This window comes from Falco cherrug, chromosome 1 (assembly GCF_023634085.1).
Source record: "Falco cherrug isolate bFalChe1 chromosome 1, bFalChe1.pri, whole genome shotgun sequence".
Taxonomy (NCBI): domain Eukaryota; kingdom Metazoa; phylum Chordata; class Aves; order Falconiformes; family Falconidae; genus Falco; species Falco cherrug.
In genome coordinates this window covers 110771405-110789758 of record NC_073697.1, presented here as the reverse complement: position 1 = coordinate 110789758, position 18354 = coordinate 110771405, and the positions used below count along the sequence as shown (strand labels likewise).

Below are 18354 nucleotides of genomic sequence, written 5' to 3'. Positions count from 1 at the left end.
TATTGCTGCTTCAGGAGCCTTGAGGAAAGTTCTGGCTTCCCAGGTTGTATCCTTTTATTCTGCAGAACAAAAGTGTGTCCCTTCGCTACTGGAAAGTAAAACTTACTTTGAGAATGGAGTTAAAAGCTGTGTCATAGGTTGTTGGCCAGATCAAAACCTAGTGGGCTGTTTAGTGGGAACCCCTGAGAGGCATCTTAGGAAATCCTTTTTCTCCCTAGTTTTAAAAGGTATTGCTGTTGCAGTTATATGAAATACAAGCGTTCATCTGACAGCAGGTACAGCTGAGATCCGTGGCTGTGTAAATAATGTAGATCTAGTTGACTTGGATGAGGTGCAAATTGGGATCACACGTCTGCTGGGATGGAGTGATTTACATTCTCTAGTTACAGCAGTTAATTGTGAGTGCCCTGATAAGACTTGTTTACTGCTGGATCAGTTTGTCATATGCCTGCTGAGCATCAGGACCTGGCGATTTAAGGGTTGATTACAGATTCTGCATACTATTTCACAAAAACAGTTTAATACAGAAGGAAATCAAAATGCCTTCTGCTTTCTGCTTTGGGATTGTAGACCTGAAATTCCTATTTCAAATTCTTCTCTGCAGAGACATCCAGGGAGCAGAAGTGTTAAGGGATTAAGTCTTCTAAACATACTTGTTTTGCCAAAGACTTTTTAATTGTTGACACCTTTTTTTTTAGCCTAATGAAGGGCTGAATCTGGCAGTCTGCCCCTTTCACAACATTGTGCTGCTTATTGCCACCTCTGCATGTAGTGACCCTGCCCGTTACAGAGCATTGGAACGCTTTAAAGAAATAGCTGTGACCCTGATCAGTCCTTTTTGGAGCTAGGAAATTAAACCAAAGCTCCATGATGCTGGTCTGTAGAGGCGATTGCACAGACCACAGGGTCCGTCCGTGTGAAGAACCCGTTCTTGCCTGTTGGGCTGTGAGGGATGGTGCTGGGAGCCTCCCTGGAAAAGGCAGCGCGTTCCCCAGCTTCTGTTACCTTTTTGGTGTAATTCCCACGGAGCAGAATGGGAGCAGTTCATCTCTGCTCCCGACCCTTGACTGCGCTCTTGGTTCCAGCCTGCCAAGTTTCCACTCCTTTTGTAGGCACATGCTCGTGCATGGGGATGGGAGGGAAAGGGTAGGATCTGCGGGCAGCCTGAGCACCCTTCCTTCCCCAGAAGCTTCATGCTGCTCTCACATGTGAGGAGAAGGATGAGGCCCCGTACTGCTGCTGGGTGTGCAGGTGGTGTGAGGCACAACCTGGCTGGTGTGATGTGATCCACTGCCTTCCTACTGCCCATAATGTTTCTTTTTCCATCTTCCTCAAGAGCTTGTGGCTGCCTCTGTGTTGTCTGCAGAGTGCAAATCGACTTCAAGAAAGCAGTACCTTAAAATAAGTTGTCGTTAGGCACCATTACAGAAGGTGAACGATGCTTCTAAACCATGCCTTGCGTGAAAATGAGTCTTCACTAAAGCTTTGAAACCCCTTTCGTACATGGGCTGTTCTGTAAGAGAACGGTTGGTTGTACAGGACGGCTGGGACCCAGCAGGGACGGATTGCTGCTTTTTCCTAAATGGGAAGAAAAGGACCATTGTGGCCTGTGTTTTCTAACCCAGTCATTCTGGGTGTTTGTGGAAGCCTATGGAAAACCTTTGTGATAAAATAACATCCTGTGATTATCTTTTCTTAAGTCCAAGCTAATTTTTGTTTTAAAGTATCACTGTCTAAATTACATCTGTTCATCAGATTAAACAAAAAGAATCTAAGGTAAAAATAAAATAAAGGATTGCCCTTTGCAATTCAGTCATTGCAAATGATTGCTTCTTAGAAGCAGAATAATGAACGTTTTGCAACACCCCCCACAGTAATAACCTCCAGAAACACCGAGTGCTCGGCCCCAGCAGCTCGTGTGAGCCGTGTGCCAGCCCAGCCTGGCTGCTCCGACCATGGGAGAAGTGCCCTGTGAGCAGAGCGCAACCTCCCCGCCTAGGAGCAGCTTTAGTCTCCCAAGTTCATCCCTGAGACAGCCACACAGAGCAATTGCAGCCTCACTGGCGGGAGGAGGGGTAAGGAATGAGCTCAATCACTCAAAGGAGGATTCGGCAAACTTGAAAATAATGCGTCTTGATTGCCAATATTTTGTATAGGTCACAATATGCCGGTTAATTAATGTTAAACCAGTATGTCAATACTTCCATTCCCTAGCCTTTTAGGGAAGACATAATTTAGCATGAATCCAAAAAACTGAAACATCCAGCACGTGTTTGTGCAGGGTTCAGTTTTCAAGGGCAGCTTGGTCTGGCCAGAAAGTTTCCGGTCCCAAGTGGTGGCAGCAGTAAGATGCGGTGGCTCTTTCAGAGGTGTGGGGAACTGCAGGGTGGTTCTGCACGTGTTCCACAGCTTCTCTGGGTGTTCCTCCAAACGGGAACATCACAGCCTGGTGACGCTGTGATGCATTTTAGCTTGATTTTCTTGTTCTTATATGGGGTCCTGCTATGCTGGGATTGCTAGGGTTCTGGGGAGAGAAGACAGCCTGTAGATGGTCTGTCTACCGTGTATGTGGAGGACGGGTTAATTAAAACCCATGGCATCTCAGGTGGCCTAAATTTGGTCTACGTGTTCATATAATTTCCATTGAAACCAATTAGGATTGTGTTCACACAAGCTGCCGATGCTACAGAGTTCCGTGAAGGCTGCAGGGCTGCTATAGCTTTGCGGGGTCTGTCCCTGCCCTTTAGGGTCTGTATACCTGCTCTTTATTTGCATCCTCAGTTTTCCTAAAAGTGCTCACTGCACCCAAGGCTTGGCTGTCAAATGTACAGTAAAAACACAGAACAAAAGGGCAGCTGCTCCTGTGAGGAACTTCGAGCCTAAATAAAGAGGAGACAGACTGTCAGGAGGTACAGACACGTACATTGACCCTACAGGGAAAAACATCGCCCGACTTTATAGGCACCTGGTTATAATCGCCATTGGTCTCGGTGGGGTCACCCGCATGGGCAAAGGTGACGGAGTGCCTAAGTATTACTTCAGTGGGGTCTTAAGTTTTATTCTTTGCACGTCTAATCCTCTTGACCCAATTGAATTCCTGGTGGCGAGGTGAATCTCCCAGTACTGAGTTCATATTAGAAGTGGGTTTTATTTTTTAGATTAGTAGCAGAGGCTTCTGTGATTTTACAGTGCAGAAGCAACTGGTCATTTCCCTAAGAAATGATGAATTTGAAATCCATTAAAAGCACATATTTGTGTCGTGTGACAAGAGCTTAATAGCTTCTTGCATTTGTGTTTGGAAACATATTCTTTGAACTTTAGTGTAACGTTGAGCCAGTATAAGGCAAACATTCTTCTCCAGTTGGTAATAGGCTGTCTGCTATCTGTAATTCAGTTATTTAGCTTTAAAATTAACTGTATATATCTGTAAGTTTTTAATTAAGACGTGTTTCTACTCAGAGCTTTTCAGAGCTTACTTAGATGAGCATCAAACACTCCACAGTTTTGGTCTTTACTTTCTGCCTATTAGCTTCTCGTCCTCTGCTTATAAATTTCTGATGACAGACATAAACATTTACCTCCGTGGGCATGACTTAACTCTGAGATCACTTTGTTCTATAAATACAAATAAATAAAGCCCCCTTTAATGGGCGTGGGGGAAGCCGGCAGCGAAGTGGTTAAGGGTTTCTGCCGGCAGACTGGCCAGCAGGAGCTGGAGCGGGGGGACGCCAGCCTGTCTCTAAACTTTTTGGCCCTCCCTGAGTGCAGAGATGAAGGAAGAGCCCTCTATAAATCACTGGAGATTAGAGACCCTGTTCTTGCCGACTCTGCAGGGTTGCGCTGCTTAATGTCAAAGCCTCACGTATTACTTTAACAGCACTCCTTTTCTTTATTAAATCCACTTTGAAATAAAAAAATGATGATCTTTCCAGTGAGGGGGAGAAGGCCTAAAAGGATTTAGAAAATATCTGTTATGTTACATTACGGAGACTAATAACTGTACAGGGAGTAGGTAACATTTTTGCACCATTTCAGAAAGTAAAATGAATAGACTTTACAGAGTTTTCCTCCTTCAAAATATTTATTGCTGTTGATTTTGACTAACTTTTGCGGGCTTCTTAGTAAAGGTGGACTGAGTGTGAACGCTCACGGGGATTTCCTTCCAGGCTTGCAAAATTAAATTTGCATCTTCATTTTTGCACGTTCTGCAGCATCTGGTTTTAGATTACTTTTTTTTTTCAACTTTGGATTTCTTCTGGCTGAATTTTGTTCTGTCTTTATCTCCATCTGAGTATGATGAAGACATATTTTAAACAGCTGTATCTGTGTCAAATGTCAGTGTTTGCTCGTAGCCTCACTGTCTTGAGGACATACGGAGGCTGCTAGGCACTGCCTATTTATCTACTATTATGACCTGATTTTCTTCTGATTTGTAAAAGTCACATTAGGCAGGATATGATATTTTTTGAATGTGCAAAGTTAACGTGATTGTTTATGCATAAAGTACTGTTGTTTTTTCACACGTTAGTTACCTCATTTAATACATTGCATCCCAGCTAACAAATATTTGAAGCCAAAGGAATTGCACATATGTATATTTTCTGCACATAAGTGTTTCAGATCCTCCAGGTCATTTAGTATCCATTAGGATACTAAAGCTTCTTACTGTTTTCTCATTAATAGTCAAGTCTGTTACCACGACAAAAACAATTTCTGAGAGATGGGATTCTTTGAGAAACATCCCTGATGAAAGTCCTGGAAATCCTAACAGCAAATGTTGTCAAGTTAGATTTCAGCAAAGCGTTTCTTTTTAACTGTGCAGCATTATGTCCCAGGAATGTAGTTTTTCTTTGAGTCTCATGACTTTAAACACAACGTTGGCATGAAACCCATTAAGAAGAACAGATTTATAGGTTTTTGTTGATGGATTCTGTTCAAATGCAGTAGAATGGAAGGTGAAAATATTTTCAGTCTTTAAGCGTATGAAAAATAAACTGTGATTATTTTAATTCTGTACATTTGAAGTCATTTGCTTATTTGCAACCGTACTCGGGAGTGTTTTTCTACGCGTTCACAGTTCATTTATGGTACAGTTTTGAAGTTTGGAAATGGTTCACACCTATAAAATGTGGTTTTGCATTTGCCAGGGAAAATGAATATTGTTTTGCAATGTATCTTATCCAAAAGTTGACAAGTAACAGCTTTTTTGCTAGTTTATTCTGACAAACAGCTTGAAGGTATCACCTTTGTAGGCGGCTGCTGCAATGAATTGCAGATATTCATTTATAGCTGTTTGTACTCTGTGTGTTCTTTCATGTGTTCAGGAATATTGCCCAGTTCCAAAGTATGAGCTCTTAAAATAACTAGAAGTGGGGGTGGGGTCAAGATATTGTATAAACACAGCAAATTTCTGGGACTGGAGAGATGCAGATTTAAGAATACAGCCTCGGCGATTAACATTTCACAAGTGTACTTTTTAGCGGAGAAAAGAGCGGAGCAGGAGGTTATCACGAGGCCGTAAGCAGCGGTCCCGAAGCCGACTTTCAGACCGGCAGTTAGTGTTTTATTAGGAGAGAACAACTCTATAAAAGGAACAGGAGATTCAATCATAATATAGTGGGGTGACATGAAGGCAGCTGACAGCATGGCTTCAAAACCCATTTAAGATCCAAGAAAAGTTGCCACAAGTAATGTGCTGCAGCTGGGGAGATCGTTTTGGAAAAAGCAGAACCTGCCATAGCCCTGCGGATTTGCGTTCTGGAGCAGCCCCGTCGCCTCGCACGGAAAGGCTGGGCTGGGCGTTCGTTACCACACACAGTCAAAACTGGGAAAGATCACTCGCCCTGTGTGTTTGTGTGTGTTTTTCCTACTCTCTTCTGAAAGTGGTTTGGGGAGAAGTGGGAAGCAATGACCGGTTTGGTGGTTCGGGTTGGAAAGAGAGCGAATAAAGCATGCGCTGGGAAGTGCCGGAGCGTGTACTTCTGGAGGGGGTTTGCTGGTGTAAGCAAATGCTTCCAAGAAAGGCCATTTTGAAAAGGGAAAGTGCTCCAGTTAGGGAGTAAAAGAAGTAAAATGCAATTTCAAAGGAGAAAAGAAAAACGCAGTTTTCTTCCCCTTATTTCTTCCTGATACCTGGTGGTTTAATAAGTCACCGTTCCTTACACGAAGCAGCATTCAGCTTTGCTTGCTGGAATACCGGCTGGACCCCGGCGCTGCTGGCTGCATCTTTCTGCTCTTTCCCTTCGATACCCGTGACCATGAGCCAAGTCCTGAGAGGTGCAAAGCGCTTATAAATCTTAAGGCAAAGACTGGAACATTTAAAAATTGTAAACTTTTGTGTGCCAAAGCTGGTTTAGCTTGGGACTGCTTAAACCCAAGTAATTGGTGAATTGGAAGCATTTAGAAATGGGATACTGCGGCGTGTCTAGCTTAAGAATGTGTTTTTAGAAGCCTTGCTACTTCATTAGTTGAGGTAGACTGTTAAATTTGCATTCTTTAAACCAATCTGGGAGAAGCTTTAAGCCTGCTCTCATGTGAGGCAGGCACGCGGCAGTCTGTATCCTCGCCATAATTGGGAAGTGATTGACAGCCGCCAGGATGGACTTCCAAAGGGCGGCAGTACCGGCGAGGGTGGCATCGCTGTTCAGAGAAAAGGTTGGCCAAATGCATACTCACCTGTGACCAAAACCAAAGTTAACGTATAGTTTGGCTGAAAGTAGTATGTCGTCTATGGAACAAAAGGTCACCTGCTCCCTGGTCGAAGGTAATGTTAATTTAGGAATAAACAACATTTTTTTTAATTCTTCTTACAGAGGTTGCTATCATCCAGAAATACACTGCGTGAAAAGGGGCTCAGGGAGGAGAAGAACAATTAAAACTAGTATCACTGGGATTTCTGAGTAATTACCAGGAATTTCTATACGTTCGCTTCTAAAGGGACAACAGAAATACCGTGTAAAGGAAATTTCAGAATTAGCATGCAGGTTTGCATCGCTTCCCAACAAGGGGAAGAAGTCGCCAGTACTGAAAAAATACCTCAAACAAGCAAATCTTTCTTTTTTAATTTATCTGTACTAGACGTAGAGGCAAAATAGTTACAGTAAGTGTTTGGAATTCCTTTTTTTATTAAAAAATTCCATGCCGATTGTATTTTTTGAAAAAAAAAACCAGAAGCATAGATAGAATTAGGAAATCTAGGCTGCCACTATTGGCCTCAGCATTGCATTAAATTGACTTCAAAATGGGCACCTGGTGGCACTGACACGGGTACACAGAAAACGAGCTCCGCTGTGGAGGAGGGGATCGTCTGTCCTTCGGCAGCTCCCTGCCACCTGGGCCATCTTCTATTCGTGCTGCCGGGCATTTTGCATGGTTTGGGCCTTTCCAACAGAGAGTGCAGTTGTGAGGATGACTTGATAAAAAAACAAAGGCTGCGGTGGTCTTGCTCCTTCGGCCCCTCGATTCCTTGGGTTTCCCTCCTTTTGAAATCCCTTAGTCTCTCTTCGGTGCTGCATCCTATGCAAAGGAGATTGAACAGGAATTCGACTGATGTAAGAAGCTAGTTTTTGCATGCCTGAAAGATTGGGGTGTATTTGCCATTGTCATCTGTGTCCGTCCATCCCCCCTGTGGTGTCGTGCCCCCCCCCCTATTTGTGGCTGGCAAGGGAACGTAAAATACAGTGTGCTGCTTTGGCTCCTAGGGGATACAGCGCTGCGGGGAGGGTGCGGTTATTAGCAAAGCAAGTATCTGTCCTGAAAACAAGATGGCTTAAAGATTATGTACTGATTTCACACTTACCATAGCATAGCATTACTGGTGCAGAAAATGATGGAGAATAAGCTGAACACTCATTTGCCCATAAACCTTCAGGGGGGTAATGTCCTAAAAAGCCACTGAAATTGGATATCTGGAAAATGAACTCATTTTTAAGTGGGTCACAACATCTGTGATTATCTTGTTGGGATTACTAGCGTGATCATGCTGTGGTATCATCGGCTGCTTCCTCTGGACTTCGCCCCTCTGTGCCGAGGTTGGCAGCGAGTCCGTGCAAATGGTCTGTGGCTTGACAAGCGCTGGTGGGTCTGGCCAGCACATACACAGCCTGCCTTCGTGGGTGGGTGGAAGAAGTATGGAAGGATGGCCTAGAAGTGCTGGATGCATCATCCCTGGTTGAAACACACCGGCTTTGATTTTAAATTAGGGATAAATTCTGACCTGTTGTCTTCCCCCTATTAAAATAATATGATGCTCTTCTACGCTTTTGTCTTCCTGCTTTCTAGGAGATAACTTAGATATTCCCAAGACTTGAAAACAATTTAGAAAATAGCAGGAGATTTATTTTAGAAACTGCTTGGAGCTTTGAGCTAAATTGTGTCGTGGACATGAACCTTCCTTCTCCGCCCCAGAAGTCCTGCTGAAGCAGGATCAGTGTATTTGGGTAGGGAATAGAGTATTTTCTCTACGAGTAGTACAGATAACAGGCCTAGTGGCAAAATTAAAAACAAACTCATAATCAAAAGTCCCCCAGATAACCACATCCACATTTCTTTGGAAGGCTTAATGTTGTCAGTGCAGTTCACAGTGATATTTATTTCAGACTTCTGCATCGTTCTAACTTAGCACTATCTTGCTTTTTCAAACAGGGGACGATTGCCTTTGTTCACTCCTCTTTCAGGGTTTGTCCTCTACATGTTGGCAAGGCTTCTGAGTCACCGCTGGCGAGCACTGTCACTTGGAAGACCCACAAATGGGTTGCTCTGTAGCTCGATATAGGCTGTGTCTTCTGTTGAGGTACTGTGATTTGTCGGTCAAAAAACCTTCTCTTTTTTAGGTCGCTTGGATCCTTCTTTCACCCGAACATCAGAGCTGTATCTCATTCCTCCTCGTGAAATCTCTTCGTGAATATGTCTTTGGGGCAAACTACAAAGGATTTTAGCCTCTTAGCGGTTCTTCTTACACAGCCTTCTAAAAATGGTGCCTCTCTCTAGTCCTCGAGGCACTTTAGGCTATACATGTGGTGACTTAATCCTTGGAAGATGTGGGAATCCTCAAAACTATGTGCTGGGATTTGGGGTGGAATCTCAATTTCCTTCCTCTCAGATAGAGCACCATAAGAAAGGGCTGCGGTGGTTGCAGGGACCATCTGTTAGAAACGAGCCGTGATAACCAGGACCTGGAGCCACCATCACACCCCCGGCCAGCCTCCTGGCCTTCCAGCAGAGAGCTGGAGTCTGCTCTTCTCCCTGGCTTCTGCCAGGAGCTGAGGTGGGATAGGGGAGAAATTAGTCTTGAACTCCCAAAACCTGTGAGATCACTGTTTTTTCACTCCCTAATAGTAAGAGCAGTTTTATGACAAAGAATCCTCTTTGCTGAAGCAACCTGTGGAAGAACCTGTGCTCCCGGAATGATTATCTTGAAAGGATTTAGAAATACAGTCGACCGAAGCTAGAAAAATGCAAAACACTCACTCAGGAAAAAAGCTGCCTTCTGTTAGACTAGTTCTGTAGAAAGAAGTAAAAAAAAAAAGGGGAGACAAAAGCCAAAAATAGGGATCAGGCATTCCTCTTCTGCTTAACGCTTGGTGCGGCAGTTGGGCTGCCATCGCTGGAGCCCTCAGCCCCTTGCTGGGGGGTTGGCAGCGGGCAAATCATTACAGTTTGGAAAAATGAATCCTGGTTTTAACCATGTTGTTTTTCTCGGCAGCAGCGGTTGGGGTCACGGGCCCCCAAAGGTTATTTCCTGCCGCGGAGTCAACCAGCCAAACAACATTGTTCTTGGGGAGTGCCAACTCCAAACAACATTATGCCCCCAAGCCATTGTTTACCTAACACAGTTTTTGCTTTATTTTACTTCGCAGGCTACTTTGTTTCTGTTCAGGTTCTCACAAAAGGTAAGATAGGAAATGGTAAAATACAAAGTAGAGGACAAAGCAGTGCCAAGAAAAGATTGATGCTAGTTCAGACTTCAGGAAAAACATGATGTGTGCGAGGGTCTCGGAAACCTGCAAAGATTCAGGGTTCACGTATTGCAGTTTTGAATATAAGTGCTTCTAAGTGCGTAATTATTTTCATGCCTAAAACACAATGCAGGAAGCTGCAGAGAACTGAAATACATTGTGAGATTTATGAAGGAATGGCCCAAAGAGCTTTCATGTGTAGTTTATAAATGTCATCCACGTCTACATACACAGTGGGCTCGCTGGGTAACCCAGAAGGAGAGAGGGCTTGTCATGAAGCATGACAAAGCAATTATTGATCTCACTGAAAGGGGACGCAGTGCTAAAAAAGCACAGGGGACAACTGAGAGAAGGATGGGACGTGACAGGGAGATGGAAGGAGAGGCCAAGGACAGGTTACCAGAGGAGTGGGCCTGAATCCAAATACCCCAGATGCAAAATCCCTCCGTTTTGGTAAACTTGGATTAGCATTTAAGAACAAACAGAAGAACACAGCTGGCCTTCCAGCTCTATCATTGATTAAACAATATCTGAAAGTCTTTGAAGTCTGTGGAGAAGTTTGGGAAGCTCAGTCTTGCAGTTTATCTGGAAGGGTTGAAGTATACCTTCCTGGTTTTCTGTTCTAGCACCTCTGCAAAGGGCCTTTCTGTTGAGCTAAATATATAGAAAGGTGTAGGGAGAAACTGGGGGTTCGTGTGTGGAAAAGATCTATTTCAAGCAACCGTGTGGTGCTGGCGGCAGTTTCCAGATGCTGCACCCAGGGCCGCATGTCCTGCGTGGTGCACAGCTCCCGCTCAGTGCACAGCGTGCCTGCCGGCATCGCTTGCCTCTTCCCGCTTGGCATGTCGTGGGAGAGAATTGCTTCTGACTAGAAAATCACCTTTCCAAGCTTTATTTGTATATAAACGCGGGGTTGTTTCAGTACTGGGGGGAGAGAGGGGGATATAAAACCTGGATTTGTAGCCTGTTATCGGTGTGCGTAATTAAAAATTCACAGATAGGAGGGAAGAAACGATGTCTAGGGGTCAGAAGGCAGAAGTGAGATGCAGAAGACTGGTTTTATTTGTGGTTGTTCCACTATTTGTCATGGTATAGATTTGAATTCACCCTTCCTTCTTACAAACTGAGAATAAGACTAATTCCATACAGTGTTTAAAAATGACCACACGGGAGGCAGTAGGTGTGAACTGTTACTTATTTAGAACTGGAAAAAATCGTAGGTGTTTATGAATGCCCAGAGGCCAGGATCCATCCCATATGGGTTTCAGCACATGAGAAAAGAAGTTTGAATTGATTTCATCTTCTCCACTGACTTTTTAAGAAACTTAAAGGAACCGTGTCCGTAACTTAGTCGCCAGTTTTGTGCCTGGAGCAAGGCGGGATGAGTCTAAACCTCAGCTACTGACATATGTTTAAGTTTCCGTCTGGCTTTTCACACTGGGCTTTCTCACTGGCATGGGTTGGTTATTCTTTAGCTAGACATAGGAAGTCTTCATGCAATGAAATCTGATGCTCTCTTGATTCCACATAGCTAACAAATAGAAAAATTAGCCCACAAAATTGTAAATTTCAAACTGTATCAAGGATGAGAATTGCTCTGTTTTCATCTGGACTCCTCAAGCATTTTGTTCCATTCACTGTCATCCTCAAACCATGAGGACTTGACAATGAAGCTCCTGCCCTGTTTTAGGTACTAATGATCTTTCTGTTCTTCATGAGAAGCTATCGCTTTATGATTCAGTTTGAAGGACAATTGATAATCTCTGGAGGGCTCCTTTTGCCAGGATTGCCAATTTTTAGCCCAGTCCTGAGGGGTGTTTTGAATGCCCTTAACACTTCCTCTCAGTCATTAAGGTCTTCCTTGAATTCACCATTATTATTCTCTGCGGATTTGCTTACATAGAGGAGATTCTGTGGCTGTCAGGGTCCAGTGTGTTTGTGCAGTATCTGCCGTGAGGCAGCCAGGTAGAGGGGCGTTGTACCGCTGTTAGGAAGTTTTGGCATCGATGTGATGGAGGAGCTGAAAGCCCAGACCTTCGATGAGCTGCACGCTTAGGAAGCAGGAGTTTGGCTTGGCATTGGGAGCAGGGGTGTGAAACGCACTGGTTACTGACTGTGTCACCTCCGAGCAGCCAGTTCTCTCTGGGTAGCAGCGCTGGTGTAAATCACACTTTTACTAACTGGCTTGAGCCAAATCAAAAGACCTTTACGCAAGTACTGGGAATTTTGCTGGAGCAAAAAACCTTTGGATCTTCAGAGATGAGTGGGAGCTTTGCTAGCTCTGTTGTGCTTCAGGCAGCAAAATCCTGGGTGTAGTGAAATCACTGGCAACACCAGCGCTGCCTTCAGTGGAGGCAGGACTCCCTCCTCTGATTGAATGCTATAGGGTCATGGTGAGCATTTGGTCTGGGTTCCGAGGGAAAGTTTAAAAATGCTTAAGTCCTTAGGAAGAAAGATTATGTTTTCTTGTCTGTTGTTAGCAGTGGATGTTTCTTTTTTAGATTAGTTTACAGTGGTGTGTAATTCCAGTGTCCGAAATGCCAGCTCCCTCCAGTAGCTCGGCTGTTCTCTGCTTCTGGAGCACTTGGTTACAACTCGATGAAGGAGATCAACAGCTTCTGGCCTAAAGTTTGAGCAGTGACATTTCAGAGCCATTGTAACAGCTCTATAAACATGAATATCTTAAGCACCTTGAAGGAGATGCTCCCTACGCTGCAGCATTAGCTAGATACCTTTATTCACCATTGGTGTGAATCACTAGAAATGCTGCCTGTCTTGCAGTGGTGAACATTTCCTTGCCTTTGCGTGTATCGATGTGCGTCAGACAAGTGCTGGAAGGAAAACATGTGTTGATAAATGTTGCTGTTTGAAATACAAACTGCTGCCTTTCCCAGATGAGTGACTGCCTACTGAGGGGTGGCTTTCTGGGGTGCAGTACCCTCCTCCTTACAAGTGAGCTCTGCTCCCCTTGCCCAGGGCGCTGCACGTCGGGTGAGCTGGGACGAGTCACCTCCCTCCTGCTGCTTCAGTTTCCCCCCGTTCAAAATGAGATTGTGGTCGCATAACTTTCCTTCTTAACAGCCTTGGGATCTATGGATAAAAGCTGCTCTGCAGCCCCTGGAGTTTACCATCATCGTCAGATAATTTTATGTTTAATAGCTGACTCTTCACACAGTTCCAAATCTACAACAGCATCCCAAGATTTTGCAGTTGTCACTGAATTCTGTATGGCTAATCTGAACAGGATGTTATAAACCAACTGGATACCCCAGATGACTGTGTGCAGATGCTGTATAGAGACATCTTCCTTATCAGTTTTTTTTAAAAAAAAAAAAGTTACAAGTAAATTTTTTTAAGCCAGTACTTTCAGAAGCAATCTTAAACAGTTCTGACATTGAAGTAGTTGTCCTTTCTTTTTTAATGGAAGTAATAACCCACTTGTAGATAAGTATTTAGGATAAATTTAGTCTGCTTGCTTCAGGTAGACTTACATAGTGAGCTTTGTACCCTAAGTTCATGAAAATGGTTTATTTTGACTACTTAGCATAATAGAGTTTAGTAAAACCCTTTCATTACTGTAGCCACTGGTCTTAATATTTCAGCCCTCCCCTCTCTCCAAGGCAGGCTTCAGGGAACCCTGGTGTGACACACCAGTCCCTTCCCTCTTTCACTAGAGTGGGGTTGACTCCCACAGAATTTGAGCTCATTTGTCATATTCTGGTGCTGCATCTTCCCCGGCTGCTTTTCATGCCCTATTTTACTTCCATGTCGTTCTTCATTTGCATTCTCCTCCTCGGCATTTCTTACACTTGTGCAGGTATCTTCCCTTAGCTTTGCAGAAGAAGGTCTCTGACCACTTTGCAGCAGCACGCCGTCCATCCGCTCAGATCCTTTCTTTAACGTCTTCTGGGAAATTCTTCCTCCTTTGCTGTCATTAATATCTCTTCCACATCCTCCTGTATCATTTTTTCTGTGTCCTGTTCTCTCTTTTTCTGTCAGAGATTCTGCAAGGTAGGGAGTGTGTCTGGTCAGATTATTCTTTACCATATATACTTTAAATACGTCTTATGAAATATTGCTCATATTAGAACCTTGAGAAAGAGAATGTTGAGCCTTTATAAATATTCAGCAGAACACCTCTGGTGCTTTCTAACATCTCAATTCAAAGGGTACAAGAGGCAAAGAGACTAGCTCAGCGTCAGCTTAGCTGGCTGGTGGAGATCCTGGGTAAAGCCCGGGCTCCTGCATAGCCGTGTGGTCCGACAGCTACTCCTCTACATAAGGATAAATATTAGGAAAAAAGTACTGCTACTGTTTAGGGAATGAAGTGAACTAGCAAGTTTGATTCTATTTCAGCTACGAGCCTCGTGTAACAGGTGGAGCTGAATCTGTATTTGGTTTTGGAAATGGTATATCCAGCTGTAGGTGTGTGCCTGTATATATGTATATTGTGTGCCTGCCTTTATCTCTTCATATGTGTGCAGTGTGTCTGTGTGCATATGCAGTGCAGTAAAATGCTAAAGTAACATGACCTGATTTTTATTTTGCATGAGTGTGCTATGAAGTCAGAACCCACTTGTGTTATACTATAGTAAAAGTGGTAATAAAAAGACCGGATTTTAGGCCCATAGCTAAACGGTTAGTTACACATGAACATGCACACGTATTTGAGAGCAAAGGATAGATATGTGGGAGATAAAAGAGAACAAATGGACAACTTCTAATTACATGTATTTTTAGTTCATCTGGTATCCAGATGATCATCCTTGATTCTGACGGTTTTGACAAATCAGTTTATTAGAACTGTAAATGTAACCCAGGACTGTGCAGTAGGCAAGGGAACACCGATTCTTTTTTTTTTTTTTTTCCCTCATATTATATTCAGTCATTTCATTATCGGAGGTAAATACTGCTTGTACTTAGAAACACAACAGCTGGTCTCATGTGAGAAGGCAATCCACAGATTAACTTGCCAAATGTATTACCAGTTCATTTCACTAGACTGAGAACCTAAGGGTATTTTAATAGTTTTGACCTTGATCAGACAAGAAAAAAAAAATGCCCTCATTCTCAAGTTGAACTTGCGACTTAAACACTGATCCGGTGTACTGCAGCGTAAAGTGCCCTGGCAGCCGCCCTGCGAGGCAGGCTGAGGACTGAGTGCTTTTTAAAATAAACAGGTCAAATAGTGTCAGAAGGTATGCTCGGGATTCTCAGGTTTGCTCGGAGAAGAGAAGCATTGATTAATTCTTTTCCTGGTTTCAGAGCTGCTGGCATAGAGCAGCCATGTAAGGGCTGCTACTGTGCAAGTTTGCATTTGAACAAGGAGGAGGTTTTGGTCATATCTTCACATGTCTAATTTGGCTTGAATGTAGATTTTTACATTTCAGAAACAATTGTTTTTATTGGAAGTGAAAGGCCAGATGTGTGCAACCCCTTCACTGAGCCCAGAGCCATCCCCCTGCCATTTGCAGACCTTGCTCTCTGCAGGCTGGTAGCCCGCTCCATGCATGGTGCTGCCCGCTGGGGATGCAGAGTGCCCTGTGTGGAGAGCAGCTTCAGCGACCAGCGCTGGGCGGGGAGCTTTGGTGGAAATGAAATTGCAGTGGATCTCCCAGAAGAGACTGTCTTTTAACAGACTTTTTCCCTGTAACAGCCTTTGTTCCATGGGAGCCTTCCTCCAAGGAAGGCAGGGTGCTGGACCCTGCAGCCTCTCCTGACGGGTTGCTCTGTCACCTCCCTGGGGACTTGTCACGCCCAGATGTGCCCAGCATTGGAAACTGGGTGAGCTGAGGCTTGTTCGGCAGGAGAAACCGGCTTGATGGGGCTCCCAGGGGTCCCTGGGTTGAGGTCTCCAGTGCCTGTGCGTGACGTGGCGCGACTATCTGCTTTCCTTCAGGGAGAGTTATGAGCGCAAAGGATTTAAGGGTGGAACTTCTGAAAGCTCTTGACATTGGCCTAATTCAGTTTCCTTTGAAGTCGAGGGAGCTTTACCGTTCGTCTTGTTGGAAGCCAAGCGCGGCAGACACTGAGCACTTTCCAAGCACTGTCCTCAGCTCCTGGCGCAGAGAAAAAAGGGATTGAGCTTCCCTGTCCCGTTCAGAGCTGCGTGCTCTCATCCCAGGGGCCACCACTTCTCCCTTCCCAGTTCTGAGCCTCTCCTTTCCTCTTCTTTCTCCTCCCTTGCTTCTTTCTGCCTGCGGTGCCACAGCCAGGCACAAGTGCCAACAGATGAAGTGCCAAGAGCTGGAAGCCCCCAGCCAGTCCTGGGGGCTGAAGCCTCACCACGGGTTTGGCATCTAACCTGTGTGTTTCGTTTCTTAATCAGATCTTTTTCAAAGACTCATGGTCACTTACCATTAATTCTCTGTAAGAACTCTTAGAAAGAATCTAGTTTTGAGATGTGGGGTGGCCAAAAACACTGCAACACTTTTTCCATAAACCCTACATCTTACTTCACAGTCCTGTGACTGCTTTTTAAAATAGCTCTTCCTACATCTCCAAAATCCCTTCCCCTGCTCTGTGATCTTTGAAGTGAGATAAACCAGACAAATATCAGAATTATTTATATTTTTTTTACTTTTTATAACATTTACCAGATTAGCAAATAGGGATTTACTTTGTGCTTCCCTTCTACTGTGCTGTTTCTGTAAGAGATAAGTAAAACACTGTATTATATACAGCTCCCTCGTCTGCGAAGCATTGCGTCAAGCTATCGGTTCCTGCAAAGGAAGAACAGATCCTTGAACTTGAACCTCTGCAACAAAACTCCTTCCATTTGATCTCTAAACCTGTTTGTGCTTGCCAGATCTACAGATTACACCTTCAGATGACAACATCCGTAAAAATACACCGATTTCGCTTCAAGTAGCCAAGGCATTCTCTGTGTCCATGGCACACAACACGACTGCCGTGCTGGCTAGATCCTGCCATCATTGAGCCTATGAGTAGCTCTCAGTTTACTGAAAGTTCATTCAGTTGTAATTAAAGCATAGTTTAAAGGTACATCTTTCAGATTCTTTCGCTTAAACCTTGTGTTGGTTGCTCAGCTGTATTTCTGCTCTCAGCCTGTTCAGGAATCACTGGTCGGTATTTTGACCTGATCCTCCAGTTGTAGCGTGGATGAGATTTGCACTGGGGATCGAGAATGGGCAGCTGGAACAGGGAACTTGTGTGGTCCCTAGAGAAAATGGGTGTTGTCGTATTTTGCAGTTGGATTCAGTAAAAGTATGTTTTATTTTGGGGTTTTCTTTTGGGGAGGGGGGGAATAATTAGACCATGCAAAAAATGCTAAATTTCCCTTTAGTACCATTTCAAGTAAAAACAGAGGCTTTTTATTCCACTATTTCCTTGTGTTTAGAATAACTCCAAATCTGATTTTACTGAATGTTTGAGCTTTGTTTGATACTAAAAAGGCAAGAGTAGTTTCCTTACCGCTTTATTCTCCAACTGTGTTTACTTTTTCATAGTAACACAAATCTGTATCTCTGAAGAATTTCAGGGTGATTTAAGCATCCGCTAATATCTACTTCAACATGTTTTTACTAGTTTTGACATGTAATTTCCTGAACACACTGACACTTCCCACCCTCATATTCTTAAGGCAAACTTTGTTCCACCAACACCAATTTTTTTACTTGTTCACCAAAATTTCCTCTTTGATTCTGCTAGTTGGTGATGAAAAAAAGTTGAGTTGCCATTATCAGCTCAGATCAATAAATCTGAAGGAGAGGAAAAGAGGAAACCTCAACTCAGGGGAGTCCCAGTCAGCAAACATTTACTGATAAAGAAAACACTCGTATATCTGACGCGTCATCAGCTCCCAGTGTTTGCTTACACCCCAAGTGCTTGTTGCTACAAGGAGAAACTGAACTGCTACCAGAGCTGGGTTTCCGCAGCTCCTCCGAGAGCTTTGGTTATGGACCACCACGCAAAGAACAGTCAAAACTGCTTTTTTCAAGGAATCTGCCTCAAAAGTTGGGTGACTTTTAAGAGATGCTTTCAGAAAACACACACACACACACACACACAGTTGCACTCAGTTGATGGTTGGAAGGGAAGAGCGCTTGCTCTGGTAGCCAGGCATTGGGTGAGCTTTGCTATCGTGCTGGGTGAGATACAGAAACATCACTTCATAGTTGCTGTGGCTCATGGTTTTGTGGCCCTGATACTACAGTTAGATCGGTATTCATTGTTGTCACTGGAATTTGATTGTTATTTTTTGAAAAAAAAATCTGAAGATAAAACGATACTGGGGAGTAATGCAGGCGGAGAATTAACCTCACAGTGAGGGAGTCATCCAGTAATGCTTTTCGGTTAGCCCTGTGTCCCGGTTCTATTTCAGATAAGCTCTTAGTCTCATGAGCCGGAAAAACTTGAAACAAATACAGCAGGTTCG

The 18354-nt window shown here is 44.0% G+C and overlaps 1 protein-coding gene across 11 annotated transcripts in view; it reads left to right on the top strand.

The window, feature by feature from the left end:
* Positions 1-18354, top strand: part of BCAS3 (BCAS3 microtubule associated cell migration factor) — a 370223-nt gene that overhangs the window by 284881 nt on the left and 66988 nt on the right. Inside the window, exon 24 of one of the 11 annotated variants that reach the window (XM_055719655.1) lies at positions 16765-16910. The exons of the other annotated variants lie outside the window; for them this stretch is intronic. Coding sequence (XP_055575630.1) covers positions 16765-16895 — 131 coding nt within the window. The 3' untranslated portion in view covers positions 16896-16910. Of the gene's footprint in view, positions 1-16764; positions 16911-18354 lie in introns of those variants that run through there. 11 annotated transcript variants of the gene reach the window in all.